Below are 24,361 nucleotides of genomic sequence, written 5' to 3'. Positions count from 1 at the left end.
CAGAGAGAAATCTGGCAAAAGCCCAAACCACGTATATGTTTTAAAAACTTTAAACTGTACTTTGGGGCTGAAACTGGATCATTCCAGTTAATGAATGAGAACAAAATTAATTTCTATTCCTCCACCATTTAGCTTGTGTATTCTTCACATGGTTTTATTTGATTGGAAAGCACCCAGAATGGTCCTAATCCAACCATGTGAATGTTTCAGCAATTATAGCAATAAATTATTTTGGTGGTATGTCTGATGTTTGTCCAACCGTGTCCTGTTTACTGCAGCTTCAGAGGGATATGTGAAGTTGCTTAACATTGAATTAACAATACTACAATCTAATTTTCATGTTGCATTCTGACCTGTTATGTTAGCTTCATCCCTTCCAGATTAATTAACTCTTTAAAATATTTATCAACTATAAATAACAATTCAAGATCATCTTGATTTCCATGTTAAAGCACAACTTTTTCAGAGAATCTACAAAGTTCTTGTATATTTTTTTTCATGGTCACTCTGTTAATATGTTCTTTTTTCATACACACCCATATTAAAATTTAAGTTCTAATATGCATGCATATAATTTCACTCATAGCATTTTTTTCTTCTAAGTATTATTTTCTTTTCAGTGACTCCTCTGACATATTCCTTCATGCAGTTCTTGAAACAATTGCATATATACTGGGGAATTGCTGGACTCGATTCCTTAAATCACTTTTTATTTCAAACCAGAAAATCGCCTCAAATAACTCCACATTTAAAATATAATAACAGAGGCAATTACACAGTACTATGGTAAGTATCATTTAGCTGAACCAAGCAGCAGATGTTTCAAGTCAGTGAACAATTGCTGGACTGATACTAAATTAAAATTAATTTATGTCAGTGCTTTATCTCCTTTGACTTTTCAAACTTTAATTGTACTTGCTAACTGCCACTGAGAAAGGTACTGTCTATATAGATATGTATGTAGTCTCCCATACATGCATTTATATGCATTCATGTGTATATTTGAATAAAAATATGAAATGTGTATATTTTCCATATGAAAAAAACAAGTCCAAAATGTCAGGTCTATAACCTAAACCATTAGTATCAATAACAAAGTTACAAGGCCTACTTCTATTTGTCACAATGCTATTTTTACATGCAGTGTAATTGTATTTTTACATGGAGACAGAGAATGTATACAGGCATGACTTTTCCATGAAAAAAATAGAAATCAAACATGTGGACTAAATCATAAGAAACTTACATTTTTACACTGAATAACATCTTCTGAGGTGAAATGCCCCAAAACAGCTGGGCAACAACAGTATGCGAGAACTGCCATTCCTGCTAAAAGTGATAAAAGCATCCACCCACAGCAGCATCCTTGTGTGCCAGGTCCCAGCCAGGCAGCTCTTTCCCCTGCCTTGACTACCACTCCCTCTCTGAATGCAAGTGAGTTATATTCCTGGCTGGGAATAAACCAGGCCATTATACACAGGATGTTTTATAACATGTCCCGAGCATAAATCATTAAAAACCATTGTCTAGAAGACTCAAGGTGAAAAGCAGCAAGAAAACAAACCCACATTCCCTTACAGGCTGCACAAAACAATCTCACTTCTGAAAAGGATGATTTGACCATTTACTGATGGGTCTGGAAGAGAGTCTCTGCCTGTAGAAGAAGGCTGTCACTTAAAAGAATACAAATACATTAACATTTATTATCAAATAGAACAGGAATTTTATATGAATATATAAAAATTAACTAACATGGTTATTCATTTTCCATTAATTAACTTTAATGAAAGTATTTACCTGCATTAATTAGATCTGGATCTACTTCATTTTCAAGTGGATAAGGACCCTGACAACAATACAGATGTATGTCAAGCTTTATAATAAAATACCTTTCAAATACAATTAATAATTGCCATATTATTTCTAATGTTAGTTACCAAAAACATACCATGGCAGATGTGCATTTTTTTATCTTTTATATCAGAATTCTAATTTTTATCAGAAAAAAATACTGACATTACAAGCCACAGTTTATATCAAGTAACATACCAGGGCTGATGGATATATGGTTCAAGGATCTTAAAATTACTAAACAACCATGAAGTGAGAAGTTGATTTAGGTTTCTTTTTGTTCTTAACCAAAGTGACAGACATTTTTCAGAATAAAGGTCATAACTGCAACTTCATAAAGCCATACAACAGTAAAAATAATATTCCCCTTAAGCTTTATTTAAAATTATGTTTGCTAAGGTTTACAATGTTTGGTCTTGCAAATTCCTGATGGTTTTGAGTCCAGAAACACAGGTACTTAAGGACATCCTTAGCAAAGTAGCACCATGAACATAAAATGAGCATTTCCTAAAAAATTTCCCTGCAGCACAGTGAGAATTTAATGATGACATAATATAGCATATATATTTTCATTAATATAATAATCAAGTTGGAGGTGGGCAGGAAATAAAACCCAGCCACAGTAAAATAAAAACATTATAGTAACTGACCAAGATTTATTCTTACCAATCCCAGGACTCCATTTTCACTCTGTAAGTGAACAGTTATGTCTGGACTGATGAAGTTACTGGCTAACAATGGGATTCCAATACCCAGATTAGCTGAAAAGAAGTGGTTAAGGCAGAAATACTAATTGCAAACTAGTAATTTATTTTTTTATTATTATACTATGAGTAGATTAGAAATGTTCCCTTCACAAGAACTTCTGCTTTTATTTAGATACCTCATATTTGTGATGAATGATTTTGCCTTGGACTGTCTAACTGCATTCTGTCAAACTGTTTACATGCCAAAAAAATTGATGGTACAAATAAAGTTTCTTTTCCAACTTTTTCAAGAAAACCTTGTGACACATTCAATTGCTAACAAAGCCACCAGACACAAAAACTCCACATATTTTATGTCTTAGCATCCCTTCTATTTCAACTGGATATTAATAAAATGAGAGAATCACAGGGTCTGGTAAAGACAATGAGCACATTAATCGACCTGCTCTAAACAAACCAGATGGGTTTCATATTCTAGTCAGCAATCCCTTTAACCAATAGCAAGTGCTGAAGGATACCATACATGCCATCCTCAAACTCTAAAGCAGCTCGTTTGATGATCCTCTCCCTCACATTGTCTCCTTTTTTTTGTTTGGCTGTTGAGTCTTCAGGCTTTCGGATTGATAAGCGCTGCAAAATAAGAAGTAATCATAACTAAAGATTAGAGTCCAGATTCTTGCTTCTCATGACACAAAATCTTGATTTGTGATTGCACTGAGATACCTCATCTAAGAATAAAGTTATTTATTTATCTTCTACAAAAAAACGACCTTTTATTTTATGCATTCAAGCTTAGCTAAGCCAATGGAGTCATCAAATATCCCTAATGACAGCCTTATAGCAGAATATTATTTCTTCATCTATATTGCCAAACCTGATACATAGAGAAGTGCTGAAGAAGGCACCAGGCATAAGTGCAAATACTAGCAAGTCTGAGATTCATTACCCCAGAGACATCTTAATAGATTCCTAAAATGTCAGCCAAAAATACAAATACTGTTCTCTTTCTGCATTCATTCAGTTCAATGAGCTATTCTAGATTTATAAGGATGAGACAGACAAATGCCATTCATCTAAAGATCCTGGAAGCTAAGAATCAGAATTTTCAAACATAACTCTCTATAATCTTATACACCCCATGAAGTGGTTACCTGATATTTTCTCATCTTAAATTCACGTTTTGTAAATCACATGTAGGCAAAAATGCCATGGCATTCAAGAAGTTTATAACACCTTTCTTTTAAATTATTGTCTACATAGATTATGTGCTTTGCACATCTCTCCTATGCATATAAAATTCCTCTGGGAAACATCATGACCTGCACCCCTATATGTCTTTATATCCTCTCCTCCTTCAGGCTACAATTAACACATCAGAAAAAATTATCCTGTTACTTTTCACCTCCAGGAAAGAATTTTTGCAGAGTCACTTTCCCTTTAGGCAGTCAGAAACAGACAGTATCAATCCTCTTGCATTTCCCATCAACTTCCTTTTTATACCTTGGCTATTTTCCCTAGAATCGCTTCACTTGTGGATTATGAATAAAGTAAGAACAATTACAGAGGGTTCCTACACAGCAAAGAGAAGGCTAGATAAGAATTATAGCTGGCTCTAGAGAGACCACTTCTGAGCCATGTTAGGCAGGAACAGCTATTTAAAGCCAGTAAGTATTATGACAGACTAGCTTCTCTTTATTTCTTATATTCCTCATCTTCTCTCACCACTTACCATACTCAGCGCTTTTTTGTGTACAGACAGTTCATTTATAAAATTTAACAGAAGAGTAAATAAATCTGCTGTTTACTTCTTATACCTAGTGAGAGATGCCATTGCTGGAATTGCATAATTGAAATGAATCCCTGTTACAATTTTTCTTGGTAGTTTATAGTAGCTTTCTCTCTCAACTCTGCCCCATGTTTTTTCTGAAGCATATAGGGAAGGGAGCAGATGACTAGGTAGGTATTCATCAGGTATTCAGTAGGTGTTGACTAAATAGGTATTCACTTATGCAGCCAAGATGCAGCAGAAGCAATAGTTTAATAAGTGAATGAAAAGATTTCTGTCACAAAAGGTAAAAAAGCTTTTCTGGGAGATAATGCAGCCATTCAGAAGAAGAAAACAGCCATTAATTGCACTATAACCCAACACAACCAGAGGGGAAAAACAACATGCAATATGCTTTTGCAGAAAGAACAGATAGAACGCAAAAAAAAGCATCTTAACCTTAGTATTCACAAAAGAGAAAGCTCAGAGAAAAGGCCTTGTATGACTTCCTAGGTCTTTGTGACTTGATCTTAGTAACAGAAGTTTAACTATTACAATTCCTTTCTGCACTATCATACTCACTTATTTTTTTCCTTGTGTCATAAATCTTCCCTTCTACCAGCTTTTCTGATGACATTATGAACAATTTCCACCTCCAGAGTATGAAGACACAGAAGAAATACAGAATTTTCAACTGCACTATAAAAGCATTGTCACATCATCAAAATGAATATAGGGACACAACCAGAATGTGGCAAAGCCACAGAAAGAGCAAAGAACAATTACATAATCATAATTTTCTTGGGTGTTTTCAGTGGTGGAAGATTATTGCAGCAATTTTAATAACTATTGATATCTTTTATTCAGACCAGAAAGTCCACCAGTTAAAAAAGTTCTTGGTTAAAGAAAATGGAAGAAAGTTTCCAGAACCTCTGCAATACAATTCAATACATGGCACAAAAGGGAGTAAGGCTGGCCCTAAGTGCCAATATTAAAAGCTGTCCACTGGAAAAGAAAGTATCTACTTGTCAAAGTCAGATCCTTGTCTAGGTGTTCCCCTTGTTGCATCTACAGCAGGTGAACTGAGACAGGGAAGGAGAATTTAGCAGCATTTTCCACTAGAATTTCAACTAGTGAAAGTTGATAGTTGCTAGCAGTGAAGTCATCCAGGGCTACAGGCAGTTGCTCTAAATTATTCAGGAACTGAACCACGGAGTCTGAGGTGTAAGAAAGGAGGCTCAGTCCTCAGGCCCTAACTACCTAAGCTCCAGCTTTTAGCAAAACTTGATGGGTCTTTTTCACACTATTTTGTCAGTGCTAAGACTTGGTGGCTAGACTAAAAACCATGCAAATTTTAAATACACCCCAAGCTGAAACATGTTGTGACTGAGAAGCTCAGCTACTTACTTCAATTCTCTTCTCAAACTTCTCTCCTTGTAACAGACGATCAACATAGATTTTGGGAACATGAATATCTTCTGGGGCAAATGCTCCTATATCAACAATTTCTTCTACCTACAGAGTGAAAGGGAAAAGGGAAAATATTTAGAAAAAATTATTCAATTAGAGGTTTTAATACCAATGAAGTCTTTAAATGAAACATTAAATATACAGCAGATCATGTCAAGAAAACCAAGGAATGGGACAAAATAATAGTCTTTAAAACAGTTTAACCTAGATGCTTATCTGTCCTCTTCTTTCAAAGTACATTTCCTCACACAAATTGAAGATAATTTATGTTTTAACAAGCTCATTTTTATGGCCAGCTTGAAGAAATATACTGTGTACAGTTACATCAGAGTTGTTTGTAATCACAAAAAAAATCTGCCCAAACAGAGGAAAACAATATGGTCTACGATAGAGCATAGGCAGAAGTATTAATTTAGAGGATACAAACACATAAACGGAATAAAAAATTTTCTATCGTGTACTCAAAACTAAAATAGAAAACATTTGAACTGTAATAACGGATTGCAAGAAAGAAGATAAAAGATGAAGACCTAGAAGTCTTAACAGATAGTGAAACAGAGATTCAGCACAAAATGACACTCATCCACAGGGAGTAGATTTGAAATGTCACATATTAGGGGCACCACAGACAATAGGGGTTTCCTTCCTTCGAGGCCTGAGCTGGGGGTGATCTAGTTAGAGACCCTGCTATGGACAGATACCTGCAGCACAGACCCTCAGCCATGCCTGGTGCTTTCCCTGACAAATCTGAGGTACACAGAGCACATCTCACTCTGCCACAAAACAGAGATTAACATTAGTGTTGTTTGTAGTCACATCCAGCCACAGGGAAAACATGTAATGTTAGAGCAAGTCAAAGGTAACATACAGCAATCTACTACACAGGATATAACAATGTACTCAAAGATTAAAAGACAATTTCCAAACTTCTTTATCACCAGGGATTCATTAAACTCTTAGGAATGTCCAAACCCTAATAAACCCAAAAGAGGAACTGGGGTACGGTAAGGGTAAATCTCATAACAGCTGTCACCAGTGAAGCAACATTAAAGAGTTTAAAACTCAATTTGACATCCTACTGGACAATATGATCAATACTAAAATCTATAGTACATCTGATAGACTATTACCTTCCTACTGTGCTTTGAAATGTGACAACAAACAAAGAAACTGACCAATCCACCCTAAAGCAGGAGAGGGAGAAGAAAAATTTTAAAAGTTAAGATCACAGGATGAGGTTCAGATGATCCCTAAAAAAAGCCCTGGGTTAAAGAGATAGAAAGAATGTGCTGTGAAATCTGCAAGGCAAAGATCCTAAGCAAAAGGCAATAACAGCTACAGCAACACCAGCCTCAGTGTTCATGGAGAGCAATGCACCACATCCAGAAAGCCCTTACCCACAAGACAAAGAGAGACAAACAAATCAGGATCTTGAAAATTCTGATTTGGATATTCATTTTAAAAAAATGCTATATTTTCATCCATCTCACCTGAAGTTTCTAATTTTATACACTCATTTTAAGATTAATACGAAGAACAAGTCAAACACAGGTGAAATTAAAAAGCCCTGAAGCACACAGATAAAACACACCAGACTTTTGGTGCAGTGACTACTGTCAGAACATCCTCAAAAGGGAGGAGAAGCAGGAGACAAAACTTTACAATGAAGCAATAGGCAAACAGATGATCTGCCACCAGCAGAATTCCCAAATTCATCCTTTCTAATTAAATTTGTCTTCACTTATCAGATGGAAAATTAGGCCTGGGGAATACTAATTGATCCTGATTTGAACTTTCTCACAGAATAACTACATTTATTTGCTGCAGCAGCTGAGATTATAAAACCAAAATCTTGGCATAATTCAACAAACTCAAACAGAATTATGCTGTCAGGAAGCTTGACATACTGAGTCTCTCCCTCCACAGAATATACAGAATAAATTATTCATCCAACAATAAATTGTTGGATTTTGTTATCAGTCATGCCATTCTGCTAATTGGTTCGTATTTTGTCTCTTGGGACACAGCAGTCAGCCTGATAGCTTTTCCTCCTCTATTATCTCCAAACATTATCCTAAATGAACATAACACTGAAAACTGCATTTTGTCCTTCGGATTTCAGATAAGGATGCCTGGTGACTGGAACACCTTTCCATGTTCTACCATTATATGGAATAAGCATCAAATGTAACTAAAGTTAAAATATGTTCAAATATCTCCACAGCAGAAAATAGGTATTTTGGAAAGGGATTAAGAATTTGCATGTGATATATGAAAAATTAACCATCTTCCAGTTTACACAGAGAAGGAAGAATACATGCAGGGGAAGTACAAACGTTGTCTGAGTGCTCCAGCTCTCTCTCCCAGGGAACTGGAAGATGAGGCACAGTGCATGGGCTGCCTGCCATCAGCACTGCCAGAGATGAAGCTGTGCCAGCTGAAGTGACACCAGGAAATCTGACCCCTACGGGAATCAGGACCTTAGTGCCTGTGACCACCACAAGGCATTGCCCAACTGTCTTCCTAGACAAGAATGATACTGCAAATTTAATAGTCCCATTCACTGGGTGTATTTACTTCCCTTTCAGGTTTCATATTTCTTTGACACAGCTCTGTAACACCTCTGTAGATGAAGCCTCAAGAAGAAAGACAGGAGTGCATCCATATTAATAATTCAAAGGATGTGTGTGAGTTTTTCTCCTGCTCTGCTCTCATCTTACCTATGTTTCTGTTCTTTCTTTTTCTGTACTCACCCTGCCTCAGGCTTTATTTTGTAACGTACAGAAGAATCTTTGTAAACATCAAAAATCATTATGTGTCACCTCACTCAAGAGACACCAAGTCTGGCAAAGCATAGAGAGGGAACTAATCAGGGCAGACCACCTCCTGCATTCTTTGTAATTAGAAAATCAAAATCCTCTGGCACCTTTTAGATTGCCTTGATCATCTCAAATCTTCATTTCATCAAAGTGTGAAAAAACAGAAAATGTTTTCATTTTTCTAAAAAGTAACTACGGGAGACCACAAGAGCTGACTTTCCGCTTCTGGGAAGGCTCTGATGCCTGATTCAAAAATCCTTTCATTGTTTCAAGAATTTCACAGTATTGGAGGTTTCTTCCTGGGGATAGTGTTCTTGCAGATCTCTGATTGCTGACAGTGGAAGGAGGATGAATGAATTCAGTCATTCCTGAACACTGGTTGATCTGTAAATACACCCAGAACATGAAAGCTGTTCTCCACTGTGATTCACAAGAGTTTTCTGTCATTCCTTTTTGGTATCAGCACTCACAGAGACAGTGGACATTTGCTTCACAATATCACTTCCTTCTGTAATTTACATCTACTTTTCCTTTGTAAAGCTTATTTAATAAGTAGCTTATTTTTACACTAACTTTATTAAATCTCCCTATCACTATTTTAATTCTTAGTTCACTTCAGTTCTTCAAACTGAAATAATGATCATTCCTAGCAGAATGCTAGTAAAATAAAATGCTACCATTGGTTAATGTCCAAGACAATGGGAGGAATGAAATAAAATTCAGCCTGATCTAAAAATAATTTAGATCCTTAAGTCAAACTCATAAGTACACATCTTCAGTTTACTACTGGAAAAGTCAAGATGTCACTGCAAAATTCATTCTAACACTTATAAAATATTTTTAAAAACTTAAAATAGATAATAAGAGCTATAAGAATAAATTGTATGTGTCTGCATTCAAGGTTACAGAAACTGTGATGAACCATTCATGATGGTTAACGACAAGCAATAGGGGGAAAAATAGTTAATATTAATTGTTTAGACTGAATTTCACAAAAAGCTTTATGTTGAGGGTTAGTTCTTTCTTTTTTTTCCCTCTGTGGAATTTTCCCCATTGTCATGCTAAGATACCTGTTGACTGGGCCCTGGTGACAAGGGGGAGGGGACGGGAGGGAAGAAGCAAGCCCCGTGAGATTCAAACAGCCAGAAGAGGAAGCGGAAGGCTGGGCCTCGCCCCATTTCCCCCGCGGAGTTGGGACGAGAAGGACGATCGCTGCCTGTGTCCCATCCCTGCGTCGGGAAACCACCATCGGACCCTGCCCTGCTGTCTTCTCGCTGTGAACTACCACCATCCAGCACTCTGCTGAGCACCAGGACCCACACCATGAGCGGAGGGCTCTCTCTCCATCTCTCTCTCCCCCTGGGACAGCTCTGCCATCACCCCCAGCCCTCCTGCGGCTCTGCGGGACCTGCCTGCCCCCAGCACCGGGAACTGCAGCTCAGGGAAAAGGTGCCTGCAGCCAAAAAACACTGGGACTGAGTTACTGTTCTGTTTGTGGGTAATCTCATAGCTGTTGTTGTTCTTGTTTGTAGTGTTAGATATACTAGTAAAGAACTGTTATTCCTACCCCTATATCTTTGCCTGAGAGCTCTCTTAATTCCAAAATTATAATAATCGGAAGAATCACATTTTCTTTCAGTCCAAGAGGAAGCTTCTGCTTTCCTTGGCAAACACATGTCCTTCAAACCAGGACACTTTAATATCTTAAAACTGTGAAATACACTCTGAAAACAGTCCACTAGAAATTAGGAACACACTATACAAACTTTCTTAAATACAGAAAAAAACAGAGCAGGTTACTGAGTTCTACAAGCAGGGAGACGAAACAGAGGATCTTCTGAGTTCACTTCTTTCCTTATGTAAGACCAGACAGACCATGAAATTTCTATTCCTGTCAAAATCCTACAGTAATGGAATGACAGACAGTCAATATCCATCCTGAAAAAGTGACTTTTATAACTTTAAAACCAAGCAACTACTGAATAGCCTTATAAAAGCTTGGTCAACAATTACCACATTATGGTCTCATCAGACTTCAAATAAATGTTTTCATAAGTATACTGCAGGGAAGAGAACAGTAAAAACCTGTAAAGTCCATAATTGTTAGAGAACCTTTCACACAGTGAGCCTGCTCTGGGTCACACTGAAAGTCCACTTAGCCAAATAGCCCTTCTTCTTTGCAATAAGGTCTTAAAAGGCAGTGTGGTATTTCTGGTTATATTCTCCCAGCTGCTACCAATGTGTCAGTTGCAGGATGTCCTCAGAGGCTGGACATACATCACCTTCTTCATAGCTTCTGTTGAGCTAGGAACTAAGTGTTTTCTCAGAAATCAAGAGACTCTATTGATGCATTTCTTAAATGTAACTATTATGAAAAACATTTCTTACTACCTCTTGTAATTTCACTGTGTGTTCCCTTCTCTGTACCATACAGGAACAGCACATAGCAATTCTTTATTTGTCTGTTTCATGCTGTTGAAGATCTTATGTACCTTTATATGTTTTCCCTCTTTCTGTTATCCTCTGTAAACACCACAGAGAAAAACAGTGAGTTCTGTTGCCAGTATATTGTGTCTAATGATTAGGAAAACAAAACTGACATAAATCTCCTACATTTGTCTCCAGGTTTTTCGCTGTGTGGCTACAGATCCTCCTAAATCAGGAGGCCCTCCTAGAATATACTCAATTCACCTTTGTTTTCTCTGTTCTAAATCTCCTCAATTACCACCTCCACTTGTAGTTGCCTCAGGCTTAATCCCCTCTCACACTTCTCTGCACCTCCTGTTTCCTCCAACTGCCCCTTTCCGTCCCATGCATTTGACATCTTCCTCCATGCTGTACTGCTAACAGCAGAGAAGAAAAACAGACAGCAGTAAATTACCTGCTCTGGGTACTCACACACAGCAGCTCCAGGATAAATACCATGGAGAAAAAAGGAAGCATACTTGATTATCTGCAAAGGTATGTGTATGTAAAGCTGTGTGCATGCATGGAAGAATATGAAAAATTTAACCACCAATCTCTGAAGAGGTTCTCCCATACACATAGAACTACATTCCAGACATTTTAAGTTAGTTACATATTAGCACAGTGAGGATACACAATAGTCTTAAGTTTCAAGAATTTGTTTGGAGTCTGAAGATACTAACATTTCTCAAAGAAGTTGCATCATTAAATTGATGGAATGCCTGTTGTTTGATTGCTTGTGTGATGACTTCCACTACTATGTCTATATAATTCTGCATCCACTAAAAAGTGAAAGTAAAGATAGCTGTTTTCTTATCACCTTAAATTCATTCATTTGGATTTTACTCCATTATTTTATGGCAAAGTTACCTGAATTGAAAGCATGAGAGATTACTTTAAGATTGGGCAGTCCAGCAGCCCCAGCATTACCAATCAAACCAGGCTCCTACAGCAGGCACATCTAGGGAGTGATTCCTTCTGAAACCCTGTGGTTACTCTGATATAAGTCATCAGTGAGCTCCTGCTGCCTTTGATCATATTTTGTGACTTATGCTTTCCTGATGAAATGAGGTGATAAAGCACCCAATTTGTATTCGATACTTAGGCTCTTAACACAAAATAAAACATAACCATCCGTGTGGGATATATACAAAATCATCTTCTCACATCTGGAGATAGAAATTTTGGAAAATAGCTTTTAGATTACATGATGTAATTATTTTTCTATCATAGAATCAAATAATGGGAAAAGAGCCAGAAGACAACAAACAAAACTCCCACAATCTGTGAATATGGTCTTCATTTGCTAAGAGCCAGTTAATAGCAGAAGAACCTGTTTAATCCATACTCTGCTGAATAAGGGGACTGACTGCATCCCACATACTTCCACTCCAGAACAGAACAGCTGTTAACAATATTAACTCTACTGGAATATAATTTAAAATTTTGGCAAACAGAACATATGTTACTTTAAATAAATTACTGCTATACTTTGCTAATTATTTTCAAATTGCTTTAGATTGAAAGCCTTAGAAGTTATTAGAAGGTAAAAATTAATAACTGACTTATTTTAGTAAAATTATTCACATTTTACCAGCAGTAATTGAACCCACCAAAAAACCCAACCGTAATCATAGCAAAAGATTTTATTTTCTTACATCAGAGAAATGACGAATGAAAAAAGACTAGAAGAGCTTTTATATCCTACGCATTCCAAGAAATGTAACTTAAAGGTCAGGAGATAAATTTAAACTTTACTTTCAAAAATGAACTAAATGGAATTTAAATACTGAAGTGAGAAGTAGAAAAGTAGCATTAAAAAAAAAATCAGAGATTTAATTGCACTATTCAAGAAGGTGATTTTTGTCCTTTACAGTCCATTTAAGAGCAACTAAACCTCCCTCAGATTCAAGGAATATCGCTAAATAAGGATCAAATCAGACCATGCTCAGGAGAAGATATATGGCAAGGTAATGCCAGTAAAACAATGCATTAGCAGCTGGTTTGTAGCTAATTATGTTGCTGATTCTCTCTGGTATGAAAAAGAAACCCTGCAGGTATTTCCGTAAAGGTAATAAAAAGGCAACTTCATCCCAAAATGGCATGTTCTATGCATACAGCTATAAGTACTCCTTTTTTCAGATGTTTGTTAGAGACCATGATAATCTACAAAGAGTTCTGAAAACTATTTGACATGCTACTGCTTTGTTTTTCAACACAGAATTAGTGTGGTCTATTTCACCTTCAGAATCATAGCACATATTCCAACCCCCCAAATTTTCAAGATAAATAAATTTCTCCACAGTTTTGAGGAAGAAGGTAGTCAGGGTACCTTTCAAGGAAAAGTTTGAAAGGAAGAAAACAATTGATGTGGCTTAGACACTTTCAACAGACCACAGAAATGTGGGTATACAGAGATACATTATAAATTATAAGAAGAATTAAAGTTTTCTTGCACTTAACCATTATCCTTCCTAAAAGCTGCCTGGAAAAGAGAGCAATAGACACATATGGAAATTTTTAAAAACCCAAGAATTAAGCTCTTTATAAAAGCATTTTATTATTATTTGAAGCTGGCAGAAACATTTAAATCAGTCTTTCAAACTATAAAAATGGAAATTTTTGCTAATCATAGCCTATTGAGAAAATTCTGTTTTCACTAGAAATGGTGAAATATTGTCTTGAGCACAAGTGCTCCTGAACCCATTGCTTACACAGCCAGTTGGGCTGTGTACATACCTCCCCAATTCAAATCAGGATTATTTCACAGAACCATCTGAGTATGGAAGGGACCCACAAGAATCATAGAATGAAACTCTTAAGTGAATACTCCATATGGGGATCAAACCCACAACTTTGGCATTACCAGCACCATGCTCTGACCAGCTGAGGTGATCTTGTCCTGTCTTTGCCTTTCTCCATTACTTTCAACAATAAGAAGAAAACTGATGAAATACATTTTACTTATTCCAAAGGTTAACAAAAAGGAGGAGGGTGCTTGTTTCTCTGTAATAAATCCCAGGAACACCTGTTCAAACATGAAGTTGCTTTAAGATTTTTTTAGATACTGCTTTCTCCAGATGAATCAGAAGTGGCAAACTAAGGATCTTAGTACCTAATTCATGGGAATATAAATGGAAGTGCATTTCTACACACTGGACAGCCTGGGTGTAGGTCCTCTACAACAGAATTGAATGATATTTTGGGGAGGAAACAAAACAAAACAAAACAAACAAACAAAAAACAGAAGCCTAGGAAACTTGGGGACACAGAAAAAGAAATCTACTCTGTTTACTCTGTGTTTACTCTGTTGTCCTTGTTCATTCTTTTACCATTGTCTACAGCCTGAAAAATCAGCATGATTTAAGTCAAGACAATCTTGGTACCTCAACCCATTACTTCTGTTTAAATATTCACTTTTTTACTGAGTAATTCAATAGTGTTTGAAGGGGAGGGATTCTGCAAGAGCTAAAAGGATGCTGCTAAAATCTGAGCTACTGATTCAATTACTCAAAAATTTTCATTCCAGCAATACAGTTATAAGGCTGCAGCTTTTCAAATCTCATATGTTTATCACCTGAAAAGATACATTTGCTTCATGTCATAAAGCAAATTTTTGGAAGTTTTTCAGTTTGGAAGTTAAATCTTTCTCACTCTGTACTAGAAATTTCCATCAGAGATGTTAATAGCACAGAAAACAAATTAATGCTTTAAGACTCCAGGATATATGCTTGTGAATTCCTTGAATCATGCCTAAAACTCTCTCTCCCATCTTTTCAGTACTATAATATTGCATGATTTAAAAGGCAATGACAGGAAAGTCATTGATTGATTTAATACTTACACACAAAGCAGAGCTGAAGAGTTAAATTAAGAGTTTTGTAAATTTAATTCTCAAATTCTCATGATAGAAGACATGAGTACTGTTAGTGAAATACACTTCAAATGCACAGTCTATGAGACTTTTTATAAAATGTTATGAAAACCCCTCTAAATTTAGCTTTAGAAGCAAACAGAGCTTTCCCATCAGTTTCTCCAGTACAGACTTCCTGGCAACCTGCAGTATCTACTGATCAACCAGGAGCTTGCTTTACCTTGTTCTTTTTGAATGTCTTAACATATGTGTTCTTAACATATACAACAAGGATAAGAGTAGTTTTATTCATTGAAGAATATATTCACAACTGCAATGAAATTAGAAAGTTGAATGCTGAGAAAATTCATGATATGTATTCAAGGAATTATCATTTAGAAAGGAATAAAATATAAAATATTAAAAAAAAAAACAAACAACAAAAACAACAACAACAAATTCCAGCAGTATATTATGAGTAGGTAAAACTACCTGAATAGCAGTCAGCAATAATTTGATCTGCTATAAATTTTAACTACTTAATATTCACTGCTTTGGCAATGAAGTGCCATATTTGAAGCTATTAAATTATATGTTATATATATAAAAAAAAGCAACTGTAGGGAAAAAGTACCCAACAACCAGGAAATAAAACAACAACAGTAAAAAAAAAACAACAAAAACCATATCTAAACAAGAAACATCCACAAACCCCACATAGCAAAATTAACTGTTAAAGGAGTTTACTTCCCTGAAAATCATAGAATAGAACCAAGTCACAGAATAGAATATGCTGTGTTGGAAAGGACCCATTAGGATCAAGTCCAGCTCCTGGCCCAGCAAATGTGACAAGAACTACCATACGAACTCACTTCTAGCCCAGTACTTCTTATATTCCAATACTTTTTATTCTAAGATGGTCCGTACCACAGCTGTACAAATGTTTTGGTTTTCTATTCTGTTTCTAATAAGCACATGCACACACAGAAGCAAGGAATTAATTACAATGAAGGGAAATAAAACCAACAAAAGAGTATTCAAGTTTGGGGGTGGGATTCTTTTTGGCAAACTAAAATTTTTGTGGCAAGGGTGTGCAAATGTTTCTAGGAGCTGGTTTTCCAAAACAATACTAGTAGTCCCTGAATTTCAACACCAAACCTTCTCAGATTTGCTCTTTAACTTTCTATGACTGGCATTATTATAGCCACCAAACTGGTTGTTAACTTTGCTCAAAACTGTAGGAGAAAAGCCATTAAACACTTCAGCCTTCACTGTAATCTGCACTGATAATTTTAGTCCCTTCACTGAGTGGTCTTGGTCTCCCAGTCCACTGTGTATGTATATTTAAAAAAGATTTCTTGCTACTTTCAAGTATTCTTTATTTTGTACTGGGCTGGATATTTCTTAGAAGCTTAAGCTTTTTGTTTTGCCTTGGCTTCGTAATGCTTAGCCTCAGACATCTGACCTTGGTTCTCACTTTCTATCATGTTTCTTTTCTGTGTTTGAGATTACAATGATTGTGATCAAACTCCTACTGCTCTTTCAATACTTTCCCCATGCTGGAAAATTTTATTCTACAGCTCATTAACACAGCCTTTCCTTAACTTCATTTCTTCTTCGCTGTACCTCCCAGAAGGCTTCATCAATCCAAGTGTTTGAGCTTATGAAATCAGCCTTCCTAAGAGACATTCCTGATATTTTGCCATTTTCCCTTCTATATTTTCTAAGGATCATGAGCTTGCATTTCAAAGTTGCTCCCCCACAAGTGTTCACTCAAATCTTTTAACTAAGATTCTTCTGGGAAAGTTTCTTGCAATGTGTGTACATTATACTTGGGTTCTCCAACTTCAGATTCACAGGCATCCCTGATTCAGGATTTAGCCAAGGCCTAGGCATTACGCAGTGAAAAGCCCCAGGTAACTACTTACATGTTCAAGATACAAGTTTTCTATATTTTATATATATATACATACATATATATATATATATATACATATATATATATATATATATATATATATATATATATACACACACACACACATATAATGTATTATATGAGCATATTATGGCAACTAGAATTCTCTCTCCCTCACAAACATTGCCTAAGCACACACAGACTCATCATTGAGCTATTAAATAATATCAACAAAAGCTATAGCAACACAAAAGCTCGGTGGTTACAGCATTTGCACAGACAGACTTCAATGTTATGTCCTTCATCCTGATCTGTGGTTTCACAGAAGCACACGCTAACGTAAAGTCTGTGCCTGTCCCAAAGCCATCCTTTACTAGGGTTCACTTTTCAGTTCCATGGCTGGAGCACCCAGGTGACAAAAAGTTTCTATTAGATTATTTTTTCACGTTAAAGTGGTACTTACAGGCTTTATATAGTAAAGTGTCACTGTGCAAAAATCTTGAACAATTCCTCAAAACAGAGTTCTGCATGCAAGGAATGTTTTGCCATTGTTAAAGCATTTGGAGGAATAGACATACACACACAAAAAAGGTTCATTTCCAGTTTCCCCAATAAAACCAAATGCCATGATTTAGCACAGATAACAGGATACAAACAGCTTATTTCAGTCTGATTCTATCCCTTAGTGCCATGCAGTTCATTGTACCTGAGAAAATGGTGCTCACTGATGTGGCTGTGTTGTTACTAGGCAACCAGAGATAAAATGCAGGGCTTAATGATTTTTATTTAATGCATTTTTATGAGAAAGTACACTCTCTTTTTTTCCCTCCCCTGATATTATTTGAGGTGTAAATGCTATTTACCCAAGGAGATATATTTAGCCATCTTCTGTGATCTGAACAAGAAAATTATTCAAACTGGATATTCAAACAGTCAGTCAATAAATGTTTCTAAACATATTGACCATTACCACTACCAAACCCTTTCATGGTGGCAGTGGCCGAGATCTCAAACCATTTCACCAGGGAAAAATATTCAGTAGGTCTCACAGCAGAGAATAACAAGCAAACACACAAGAGCTCAGGGTCATTTTGGACATTTACAGACATTTATATATGCATCCGTGGCAGAAAGCTAGAGCCCAAGCCTTTATCACCCTTTCCCATGCTGCCATGATGCCACACCTGGCAAGGTCACACCATGTTGTCTCCTGTGGCTTTGGCTGGCTCTAATTCCCTACAAAAAAGAGGTGTCATGATGAAAAGCTTGGTGGGGCTCTGATCAGAAGTGTCTCTACAGGGAGATGCACATGTTAAAAAGCACTCTGTTATCACAGCCCTTGCCCTAGGAGTCTAGCACACATCCATCCCTGCAACCCCGAGCTGCCTCACAGTTCATTTACCATCACTAAATTGAAAGGCTCTGTTGAGGGTCCTGACAGCAGTGACACCTCCTCAATTCAGCCTGACCTTCACTCAACAGTGTTGGGAGTGTTACCATATCCATACCGTCACACAAGTTACTTCACAAGCCATGCTCTTCCTTTCAATCTTTAGGAGGGCTGGTGGCTTTAGATAACTTCTGACCATTGAGTTTCTTTTGTATCAGCCAATTTCTCAACTCTCCCATCTTTGCTACAGTAGCAGGGAAGTCATTATAGATCTGAAAAAAAACTGAAAACCTCAGGCTGAGCCTGTGTGTGAGAGCTCAGGTTCAAACAAACCTACAGGTCTGACTGCATGCTTAGCTTCTGCAAGTTCTGCAAGATGAAGTGAGAAACAGACGAACACCCTGCATCATTTCACTTTTATATATAAACAAAGCCAAAACAACTGATGCTGCCAACATTATTTAGCATTTGTCTCTGCAAAGGTTAACTTCCAGATAACAGGGATAGTGCAATTCAGTTGGAAACTTTTTTTTGACCTATAATAATGGGTCACCTTCTAATTAAAGTCGAAATTCCATTGGACTTAACACAGTTAGATTTTTACAGTCACCTGTTGCCCAGATAACCCATACTTGTCTTGATAGCAGATTCTACTCCCTCTCACTTAGATAAACAAAAGAGATGCATGCAACAGTTCAAAAAAATTTGTGCAGATCAGTAAGCACTTGTTGCATTTCATTAGAAGCTTACAACCAATGTGCTTCTGATCCCAAAATGAGTACTGAATAGCTACTTCTGACCATTTCCCTATTCAAAATAAAAAAAGGCTCAATATTTAATCTGACATTTTAAGAATCAGTAATTCTTCACCGTGTGTCCCAAACATAAGAATTAATAGTGTAGTCTGACTTCCTCCTTTAGACATCTCTATGCACAGCAAATCTCGCTTCTCACAATACAGGAGAATTTTTAAGCAAACAATAGTTATCAGTCTGAGTTTGAGAAGTGGAGGTTTTTTATCTCTTATCTCTTTTTCTTTCCTTTTAACCTTCACATACACAAAATGTGTCTGCCTCTGAATTGTTACAATTATTGTCTGTCTGTACTTCAGGTAAGATTGTCTAAAACACCACACAGACTAAAACTAGAGAACAACAGCATTAAGTAAAGAGAAAAAAAAAAGTCTTCCACTGAGTATGCATGTCAGACTTCACAGCTCCTTGGGTTAACTTAGTAGAACATGTTAAAAAATGTAATTTATTTCCAGTTAATTTCCTGTTTTCAACATGTTCACACATACATTGAGATTGGATTTCCAATTCATATTTCATTAGTATCTCATCATTAGTATCATGAGCATCTTACTAAGCCAAATGCCATTCAATATTTGTATCAATGATCAGAAATTAAAGTAAATCTCAGGAAGTGGGAAACAATCCTGAAAAGCCCAGTTAAGTACTTCATCTTTGAAGACAAGCGTGACCTGTAGCTCTTTTGATGCAAAGGAGCAGGGTTGGCTTCAAGTCTCTACTCCTAGAGACTAGAACTGTCTGCTTAAATTCAATTAAATGTTCAGTCAGTGAAAAACAGAAACAGAACTGGGAACAAATACTGCCAAGAAAGCATCTGAATTACTACCCTAAACAAACTTTTTTCTTCCTGTAAACAGTATTGAGAATTTCAGTCTTCAGCCTTGAACAACATTAAATAAGAGTCAGGCAAAACACAAGTTTTCAGTTCCCTCAGTTCCCTATTGATGAGCTAACACAGTTCATAGTGCTTAGTACTGAGGATATACTAGACACCATATAGAGATATTTCCTTCTGATACCCTGGGATTTAACTCTTAAATCCAAACACAGCATTCTGAATTTCACTTTGAAAGAATAGTATTTAAAAGTTAAGTCAAGGATGGTTCAAAATATTTGTCCTAAATCTAGGGATTTGCATCTTCATCTGATTTAACCATAGAAAACAGAATTTTAAAGTAATACTAATAATGCATCTTGGAAAAAGATTGACAGTTTTTTAAATGGTATTGAAAATGCAATAAGACTCAAAGTGGACACAGTTCACAGCAGATCTATTAACAACCGACAAATGGAATTACAGCAAGAACGATGTCACATCAGTTGCTCTGACAAGAAAATTCTATCCTATCATACATGGATAGAAGAGCAGAAAGATAGAATGAGATGGAATGTAGGTGGAAGGCTTTGATCTACTTAAATTCTTTAAATGCCAGACTGAACAAGGTATGAAGGACAACTGCCTAGAAGGAAAGATTCTTTATTTAATTTTTAAATAGCAAAATGCTTGAAACATTTCTTAAAAACAAAACATGAAAATGTTTTTCTGCATGGTCACTTAAGTCATGTGGCAAATATCATGGTATTTTTTGTGATAGTTCTGTAAGGCACAAAGAAATAACTGAAGTTCACAAATGCATTATCCAGAGATGTTTATATAACAAATACATTTTCCAAATAACATCTTACAAACAAACAAACACAAACCCAAGCCAGCCCCCAAACAAAACAAACAAAAACCCTGAAGAAATAAAAGCCTCTTCCATAAACTATTTACTAGGAACAGCCTAGAAGAGTTTGTCTTGATCTTACTGCCAAACTGTATTTAGCTTTTATTAGGTATATAAAAAAAACTTAGCAGAGAGTGAAGAAAAAGCTAATACAACACTCTATCTTTTACATATTGCTATGCCTTAGCAACTCTCCTGGCACCAGTATTTTTCCAGTGCAGGCTGCTTCATGTTTTCAAATATTATCATTTCAGACAAAGAAAAAGGGGAAAAAGATTGGAAGAAACTTCTAGATCAGCTAATCCATCCTCTTTCTCAAGACACAGCCAAATGTCTGTGTCTCAATGTGGACTGATTTTTATGTAATTTAGTCAATTTTAGAGACCACAACTGTGACAGCTCTATGGTTTGCCTGATCTGTATTGTTACATATATGATTTTATTTTCAGGAAGTTTTCCATAAAGTCTTATGTGAATCTTCTGAAGCACAGAAGACCTCTTTCCCTCTTTCATCCATATATTACTCCACTTAACAAGAGCCTGTTAAAAGGCTCTTGCTTTGTTTCCCTTTCAAAGGCCAATCACAATGAACATGAAGTTCTGGCAGCATCACATGTACAGCTACAAAGGAATTAATCACTAAAGCAGAGCACAATGGCAGGAGAAGGCAATCCAAGGAGAGAAGTTAGACCGCTGTTCCTGATTTGAAATCCTGCAATAATCTGAAATCCCTCCAGAATACCATGCAAAATAACCGGCTATGTTAACTACATCAGTATAGGGTATACTATTATATAATTTCCTACCTCTACTACCGTTGTCTTTGCAGCTTTGCACATAGGTTGGTTGAAGTTTCTTGCAGTTTTCCTGAAAAAAAGAAAAAACAATACTAAAGGCCATACTAGTACAATTAAAGGTTTTTCATAGGAAAAGTCTTACACTTAAGCTGCTAGAGGCATGTCTGTATTTTAGGCATCAAAAGCTTTTTGCCAAATAACTGGAGAATGAATTTTTAAAAAGTACAGGGGAAATAAAATATTATGGAATTCTATAAGATGCCTCTGAAATTAAATCATATTTTGCTACATTAGAAAGTATTTATTAAGCTCTTTTGACTTCTAATCAGCACACTGTTTAATTGAGATCAGGTATGCTACTGATACCTTAATTTATAGGATCTAAAATCAGCAGCAAGCTGGACTTTGTACAATGCCATTATTTCACTGCACAAAGAATGAAATTAATCTCCACAGGCCTAACAATCTACCATATATGGTTTCCTAAGTCAGACTAGGAACTTTACGTGGCAGCAAATGTAATCTAATTATCTTAATCAAAACAACAACAACAACAACAAAACCTGCATCAGTTTTGGCACTCACTGTAAGACTCTGGCATTCACCCCACCCTAAGTATGTCCACAAAGCATTTCTGTACCAAGGAAAAAGAACCTCTAGAGAATAAAAGCAACACTTGACCTGTGTTGGGAACTGCACCAAGATCTTAGTAGGCACAGAGGAAATAAGTGACCTGTGTCAGCCACTCTGTGTGTTTTTGAGAAACCAAACAAAACTGTGCAGCACAATTAATAATTAAGAAATACCATGAAGGTTTTAGTGGTGCTCCACTGCTAGCTTCTAAGCATTTTTCTCTGTTTAAAATGCAGAATTCTTGAAAATTTTTCACCAAAATCCATGAAACCCCGTTTCAAAACAAGACAAAAGCTCCTTTCCCACATCGTTTTTCCAGGGCAGCATTTTTTATTTTCTTTTGCCCCCGAGCATGCTGATTGCACAGCCCGCTCCAGCCGGGAAGGAGCCTCCCGGCGATCCCGAGCCGCTCCTCTCGCCAGCACCGAGCCCCGCGGCGCTGCTGCCACCGCGTGGCCGAGGGGGGCACTGCAAGGAGCCCGGAGCTCGGGCAGGCGCAAGGCTGCGCCCAGAGCTCCGCAGGTGTCCCGGAGAACGCCTTCTACTGCCGACAGACAGCGGCCGTGAAGCCTCTAACAAAGGGCCAGCCCTGTCCTGGGGGCACCAGGGACAGCATCGCCAGCCGGGCTAGGGAGGGGATTGTCCTGCTGTGCTCTGCTCTGGGGCAGCCTCACCTCCAGTGCTGGGGGCAGTTCTGGGTGCCGCAGTAAGAAAAAGATACTAAACTATTAGAGATTATCCAAAGGAGGGTCACAAGGATGATGAAGGGCCTTAAGATTCAGCCTGGGGGAGACTGAGGACAGACCTCACTGCAGTTACAACTTCCTTATGAGAGGAAGAGGAGGGACAGACACTGATCTCTGCTCTGTGTGACCAGTGACAGGACACAAGGGAATTGCCTGAAGCTGAGTCAGGGAAGGTTTAACCTGAACATCTGAAAAGTGTTTTTCACCCAGGAGGTTTTTGGGCACTGGAACAGGCTACCCAGGGCAGTGGACACAGCACCAGCCCAGCAGAGCTCAAGAAGTGTTTGGACAACGTTGTCAGGAGCATGGCATGACTCTTGGGGATGGTGCCTTGCAGGGCCAGGGGTTGGACTTGTTGATCCTTGAGGGTCCCTTTGAACTCAACATATTCTATGATTCTAGCTTTCTATGATTCCATGAATATCTTCTGCCCATGGGTCTTCTTGGTGGCTCTATAGACCCAACAAAAGGATGTCTTAACAATAAGAAACAAAAGAAAAAAAAACACTGTGTGAATTTATACTCTAAGAGACCAATACAATACTAGTGAGTAGTGATTCAGGAAAAACTACCCTACACTAGGCAAAGTAGCAAATGAGAAGAAAAAAAAGGTTTAAAAAGCTGGATTAAAATGGCTGAGTAATGGGGAAAAGGAAGATGACAAAACTAACAATGCAGTATTTCAACCCTCTTATTTAATGTACCTACTTTTTTGAGACAAAGACTTTCTCAAGATTACAGTGGCTACTCTGGCAGTAAAAAAAAACTGATATAAAATTAGTTTTACATAGGGAAAAAAATGACAAGAAAACATTTCAATGTTAATTTGACATTAAAAAACTAACGGTCTCTAATCTGACATAATTTATAAAAGCTTCTGCCATTTAAACTGTTCTTGAGTTAGTAAAGTTGTTTCAGAAGCAGCAGTCTTTTACAGGATCAAAGGCTTTATTTCTGAAGAACATGCCATCCAGAAGTTTTATGGGATCAAAGGCCTTATTTCTAAAGAGCACATCGTCCAGAAGAAAAAAAAACAGAAGCACTACATATCTTTTCCAACACAGAATAATGTTAAGGGACTAGCAATAGGAAATTCAAAAACTAACTAGAGAATTTTGCCTTTTTATTTTAAGAAAATTTTCTGGACATCCAGACTCAGCAACGTCTAAAAAATTCCATTGTTCCACCGGACCCAAAGGCATTACATCTTTTCTCCCAGAGAAAAAGATAGCAAACCAGTTCATAGCAGACTCAACCAAGAAACTAAGTCTACTACATACTTAATGATACAAAAGTACAGAGACACCTCAGGTTAGAGCTGATTTTATGCATTGCAGAACCAGTTGAAGCATGAAGACATGACCTGACATGACTGTGACAGAAGAGGCTCCGTCTCAGGCAATCCCT

The 24,361-nt window shown here is 37.0% G+C and overlaps 1 protein-coding gene across 2 annotated transcripts in view; it reads right to left on the bottom strand.

The window, feature by feature from the left end:
- The window catches only part of OXCT1 (3-oxoacid CoA-transferase 1), an 84,488-nt gene that overhangs the window by 33,267 nt on the left and 26,860 nt on the right, over nucleotides 1–24,361 (bottom strand). For both annotated transcript variants that reach the window (XM_062513267.1, XM_062513268.1), the window contains exons 7-11: nucleotides 21,585–21,645; nucleotides 5,731–5,838; nucleotides 3,077–3,188; nucleotides 2,518–2,612; nucleotides 1,798–1,846 (exon numbers count right to left, since the gene is read on the bottom strand). In XM_062513267.1, the coding sequence (XP_062369251.1) occupies nucleotides 1,798–1,846; nucleotides 2,518–2,612; nucleotides 3,077–3,188; nucleotides 5,731–5,838; nucleotides 21,585–21,645 (425 nt within the window). The remainder of the gene's footprint in view (nucleotides 1–1,797; nucleotides 1,847–2,517; nucleotides 2,613–3,076; nucleotides 3,189–5,730; nucleotides 5,839–21,584; nucleotides 21,646–24,361) is intronic.

The sequence above is a fragment of the Cinclus cinclus genome, chromosome Z, assembly GCF_963662255.1.
Source record: "Cinclus cinclus chromosome Z, bCinCin1.1, whole genome shotgun sequence".
Lineage (NCBI taxonomy): Eukaryota > Metazoa > Chordata > Aves > Passeriformes > Cinclidae > Cinclus > Cinclus cinclus.
The sequence above is the reverse complement of the archived record's forward strand: the minus strand, read 5'-3'. Positions and strand labels throughout refer to the sequence as shown.